Source organism: Nicotiana tabacum, chromosome 23, assembly GCF_000715075.1.
Source record: "Nicotiana tabacum cultivar K326 chromosome 23, ASM71507v2, whole genome shotgun sequence".
NCBI classification, from domain to species: domain Eukaryota; kingdom Viridiplantae; phylum Streptophyta; class Magnoliopsida; order Solanales; family Solanaceae; genus Nicotiana; species Nicotiana tabacum.
Window position 1 is genome coordinate 77239986 of NC_134102.1, and position 5518 is coordinate 77245503.

At 37.8% G+C, this 5518-nt stretch overlaps 1 protein-coding gene across 2 annotated transcripts; it reads left to right on the forward strand.

Annotated features, from left to right (window-relative positions):
* The first annotated feature begins 287 nt into the window (after positions 1-287).
* Positions 288-5304, forward strand: LOC107778847 (NADP-dependent malic enzyme-like). Of its 2 annotated transcripts, XM_075245221.1 has the most exons (20): positions 288-390; positions 497-728; positions 1375-1495; positions 1592-1666; positions 1819-1970; positions 2054-2159; positions 2278-2343; positions 2421-2516; positions 2633-2704; positions 2803-2886; positions 2961-3059; positions 3478-3525; positions 3620-3673; positions 3812-3910; positions 3998-4087; positions 4177-4254; positions 4356-4430; positions 4514-4604; positions 4749-4877; positions 4965-5304. In XM_075245221.1, exons 2-20 carry the CDS (start codon positions 577-579, stop codon positions 5051-5053), a joined length of 1776 nt encoding a protein of 591 aa, XP_075101322.1. In that variant the 5' UTR covers positions 288-390; positions 497-576; the 3' UTR covers positions 5054-5304.
* Positions 5305-5518: the final 214 nt, after the last annotated feature.

Below are 5518 nucleotides of genomic sequence, written 5' to 3' on the forward strand. Positions count from 1 at the left end.
AAGATCTTAGTGAGAAAGCTGCTAGTGAGAAGATTCATTCTCATGTCTCCCCAGAGGAAAATCAGTCATCCAACATGCTCAGCCAACTTTGCGGGTCGTAATTAAAGACACACCCGTATATAGATATATACTATTTTTTGTTTCACATTATATGGCACAGTTATAATTTGAAAGGATAAAATTCTATTTTATTTTATTTGAATTCAAATAGACAATTAAAAAAATTAGACCATGCAAGTCTGGAAGAGAGTATATAATAGTATGTAACAATAACTATTTAACATATTCAATAGTATTATTCCAAATTATGTTGAATGTTGAATGTTGAAAATGATACGTTCGAGTCGTCAATGGCCAAAAGTTCCACATATATAGTGTTCAATATAGAAGGTAGGGTCAAGCTAAATGCAATTTGACATTTGACTATTGCTAAAAGTAAGAATTAGTCTTCTAGAAGGATATACTGTTTCACACAGCGGTAGTTGTGCGTATATAGGTGGCACTAGCTGAAAGCGTTGCAGAAGGTGCGAGTGTATTACTATTTGTGTGAAAGAAGAAAAGTTAAAAGAGAAAATCATGGAGAGCGCGTTGAAGGAGCAGAGAGGAGGAGAATCGGTGCTTGACCTGTCACCGAGAGCAACACCGGCGGGTGGTGTCGAGGATGTCTACGGTGAGGATTGCGCCACCGAGGACCAGCTTATCACTCCCTGGACTATCGCCGTTTCTAGGTACTCACTCTAACATAAAACTCCCTGAACTGAACTCTCTCTGATACTTTCCAGTTCGACTTTCTTCATATTTGTTTTGAGGCAACTCCGGAATGTTCAGCCACTGCCTTTAATTTGACTCATTATTAATTTATTACTCCTATTTTATGGTACTTCATTCTTTTTTTTTTAGTTTTTCAGATGCTATTGATCTTCGATTATGATGCAAGTTTGTCCTCTCTGTTGATCATTTGTGCTGGATTGCTACTTGTCCTGTTTATATGTTTGATTCTAATTTTAGAAAGACTATATTTTACTTGAAAATTTGCTGAGGTTAAGTTTTTTTTTTTGTGCTTTGCGGTGTTCCTGAATATGTAGATAGATATTATGCTGTCAAGCAAAGTATCTTTTGGATATGTACTTTAGCTCCTTACATATTCAAATAACATCTTAACATCCATGAGTCTTTCCGCAATTTTGATGCATTTATAGCTGGATGAAGTAAGATTTACTAAAGATTAACTGGTGACAAGATGTTCTTGAATTAGTAAGACTTGCAATATGCAGGAAGGTTATTTTCTGAATTATGTGAAGGGTTGTGTTTACTGATCGTTAAAGTGCCGCTGTAAATCTGAATGTGTGTTTACCTTTTGACTTGTAATACCAGTGGCTACAACTTGTTGAGGGACCCACGTTACAACAAAGGGCTTGCCTTCACTGAGAGAGAAAGAGATGCTCATTACTTGCGAGGCCTTCTGCCTCCTGTGATTTCCACACAGGAGCTTCAGGTAGATTTAGTTACTAAAGTCTCAAATTTCGAGATATATGTGTCCGTGTGCGTGTGATCTAGGCACTTTAATAATGTCTTGTGTTATGTCAAATAGGAGAAAAAAATTATGCAGTCTCTTCGCCAGTATGATGTCCCTCTGCACAAATATGTCGCCATGATGGAATTAGAGGTATCATTTGAAATGTGTGTTGTTCTGATTTTCATCTGAAACCAGGAAAGGAAATATAGTTCTATGGCCAATACCAGCTATCTTCACTTCACTCTTATTTCCATGCCCTTCTTGCTTACTGTTCCCTCTATTTTTCTGGTTGTAATTTGCAGGAAAGAAATGAAAGGTTGTTTTACAAGCTTCTTATCGATAATGTAGAAGAGTTACTTCCAATTGTCTACACTCCAACTGTTGGTGAGGCGTGCCAAAAGTATGGAAGCATCTTTAAGCGTCCTCAGGGTTTATACATCAGCTTGAAAGAAAAGTATGGAATTTGCGGGTTAAAGTTGTTTTTACTGCTTCCACATGAAAGTAAATTCAACTGAAATATGAATAATTTGTTTGCAGGGGAAGGATCCTTGAGGTATTGAAGAACTGGCCTGAAAGATCAATACAGGTTATTGTTGTGACTGATGGAGAAAGAATTTTGGGACTTGGGGACCTCGGCTGCCAGGTGATACCCTCATTTTATTTAAGTCCTTTTGTTTCCCCAACTACCTCCTCCCCTCTGCCTTTTCTTTTTCCTTCCCACTATGTAATCCTCATAAGACCTTCATTATAAAACGTTACAGGGAATGGGGATACCAGTTGGGAAGTTGGCTCTGTATACTGCACTTGGAGGAGTCAGACCTTCAGCGGTATATTCTCATATCCTTGATTATGCGCCATCTTATCCATGAACATTTGCAGTCATCCAATTTGCTTGAATGTGCAGTGCTTGCCAATAACCATTGACGTTGGGACAAATAATGAGCAGTTACTGAAAGATGAATTCTACATTGGTCTCAGACAAAAGAGAGCAACTGGGCAGGTGAACTTGAGCACCATTCCAGATTATCACCAGTTGGCCTTTGTAGATTACCAAGTACATAAAACTCTGAATTTTTACTGAAGCAGCTTTTGCTACAATCTTTCCCCTCCTTTCAGGAATACTATGACTTCCTACATGAGTTCATGTCAGCTGTAAAGCAAAATTATGGTGAAAAAATTCTCGTACAGGTAAATAATTTGAAACTTATCCAACACTGCATCATGAATGGTTCATCACCTTTTTGCCATGTAAAGCCTGAACCTGAAGTTTATAATTTTATCCTCAGTTTGAAGATTTTGCAAACCACAATGCTTTTGAGCTGTTGGCTAAATATGGTACCACTCATTTGGTCTTCAATGATGATATACAGGTATGCTATATGTCGCATGGCTATTCTCATGAAGTTGTTATGTTCATTTTTGATCATTGATCCCACTATTGCAGGGGACAGCTTCTGTGGTGCTAGCGGGGCTTATTGCGTCCCTTAAGCTTCTTGGAGGCTCATTAGCTGATCATACATTCTTGTTCCTCGGAGCAGGAGAAGTTAGTTTCTATCTTTTTAATAAATTTGCCGTGCCTTCTACTTGGGTTGTTTTCGCTGAACAAGATTTACAAACTAAATGGTGTAAAAAATGTTTTCAACTGGTAACAGGTTCCATGCTGTTTTAAAGGGGAACAGCTTTCCGCTACACTCTCTTATTCAATGCTTCAGGCTCCTTTTAGATTAAAGTTGTTTATGTTTTACATGAGAATCTTTAAATCTCTTTCAACTCCTTTTCTTATCAACTTTACCCGAAGGAAATTAAGATGCGTGTGTCATCATAATTCATAATTGCATTCTGGTTCTGCTTGTTTAACTGTCAAAGATGCAATGCATGTATCGTGAACTATTAAAAAGGATCTCAAAGCCAAATGGCAGCTACGTTAATTTGCAGTCATTTTAATCTCTTCATGATTGCAGGCTGGGACTGGTATTGCAGAACTCATAGCACTTGAAATTTCAAAGAAGGTACCAGATTGGGTTATTTGTACAGACTGTAGAACGAAGATTTGTTCAAGTTCAATAAATTGCACTTAATAAATTTCTCTATTGTTGCCTGCAGACAAAATATCCCGTGGAGGAGACACGAAAAAAGATCTGGCTTGTGGATTCAAAGGTAGAATAATATATGATCTACGATCAGTCTCTGAAGAGCTAGTCCCTCTTCAGTTTTCATCTTCTATTTTATTTGTCATAGATGTGGAAATCGGTTCTTCTATGTACATAATCCGGCTAACTGAGTGATCATGTACAGGGTCTTATTGTTAGTGGTCGCAAGGAAACACTTCAATCCTTCAAGAAGCCTTGGGCTCATGAACACGAACCTGTTAACAATCTCCTAGATGCTGTTAAGGTGTGATGACATCCCCACTGTGGATTTCCATCTTGAAAACTCGTTTTCTATGATTTATTAACTCTCCTTGCTTCAAAACTTATTTAGGCCATTAAGCCAACCGTCTTAATTGGGACATCTGGAGTTGGAAGAACATTTACAAAGGAAGTTATTGAAGCCATGGCCTCCACAAATGAGGTAATCCATTTACCTGCTTCATCTCTTTTCACCCAGCAAATTTTTTTATTTTTATTTCTTGAGCTAACAGGACAATAAATAATTTCCAGAGACCTCTTATTATGGCTCTCTCAAACCCAACCTCACAAGCTGAATGTACAGCTGAAGAGGCTTATACTTGGAGTGAGGTATGAAGTATCAATGAGAGGCAATTTGTATCCAGTTATAGTTGTGCTCGATTTAGGTACATTCATGGGGCTGACTGGCTTGTCAATTTCTTTTTTGAAAGGGTCGCGTTGTTTTTGCCAGTGGAAGTCCATTCCCTTCTTTTGAATACAATGGCAAACTCAACATTCCTGGCCAGGTTTTGTTTATGCATATGCTTTCTGTGTTAAAGTCAGTTCAAAATGGAATGGTTCCTGATTTTATTCTCTCCTTGCGCTACAGGCAAACAACTGTTACATATTCCCTGGATTTGGTTTTGGGTTGGTCATGTCTGGTACAATCCGCGTGCATGATGACATGCTTTTAGCAGCTTGTAAGTACAACAAAGTGGTGATTTTCTGTCGGTTTTTTTTTAGCTGAAGTCTTCATATCTTCTCAATTCGGTGCCATAACATTTCAGCACTACTATGAGGCAAACAGCACGTTTAAGAACTAATTCATAATTTCTATGAAACAGCGGAAGCTTTGGCTGCTCAAGTAACTGAGGAACATTTTGCCAAGGGAATGATATACCCTCCTTTTGCTGATATCAGAAAGATCTCAGCTCACATAGCTGCTAGTGTTGCTACTAAAGCGTATGAACTTGGTGAGTATATTTCTTTTCCTTTTTTCTTGTTTTGTTTAACATAACATTAAACAATTTGGTTTATGAATTGGATCAATTGTACCCCAGGTGTGGCAACACGTCTCCCTCGACCTGCAAATTTGGTGAAGTATGCTGAGAGTTGCATGTATACTCCTAATTACCGAAGCTACAGGTGAATTGATCATTTCACAGGCGGTAATCTTGTATGCACCAGGCTTCTAGTCCATTTGTACCTTCCTTTCTTGTAAGCTTTTGTTGTGTCATAAATTTGTAATTGGGTGTCTTTGGCATGCTGCCGAAGTAGTTTTGTTTAATAATCCAAAGAGCTATAATAATCATACGGGTTTTAATGTCAGTTCATTACATGCTAATGCACTATATCGATGTATCTGTCATTCTGAAAATAAAAAAAAGATTGTACCTTTCATTTTTTAATATGCTTAAATGAGATAAGTTTCGTTGGGTCTTTTCCCTTGAGGATGATGCTAACTGCTAACTAAGCCTTGGATATATCCATTGGAGTGAACCGTGTGCGAGATATTGTATGGTCGACCTTGTCTGAAAACTTTAGACGAACACTATCATCTTCTTCGAAAATTATCATGTCAAATCATTAAGAAATAAAACTAGACGCATAAATA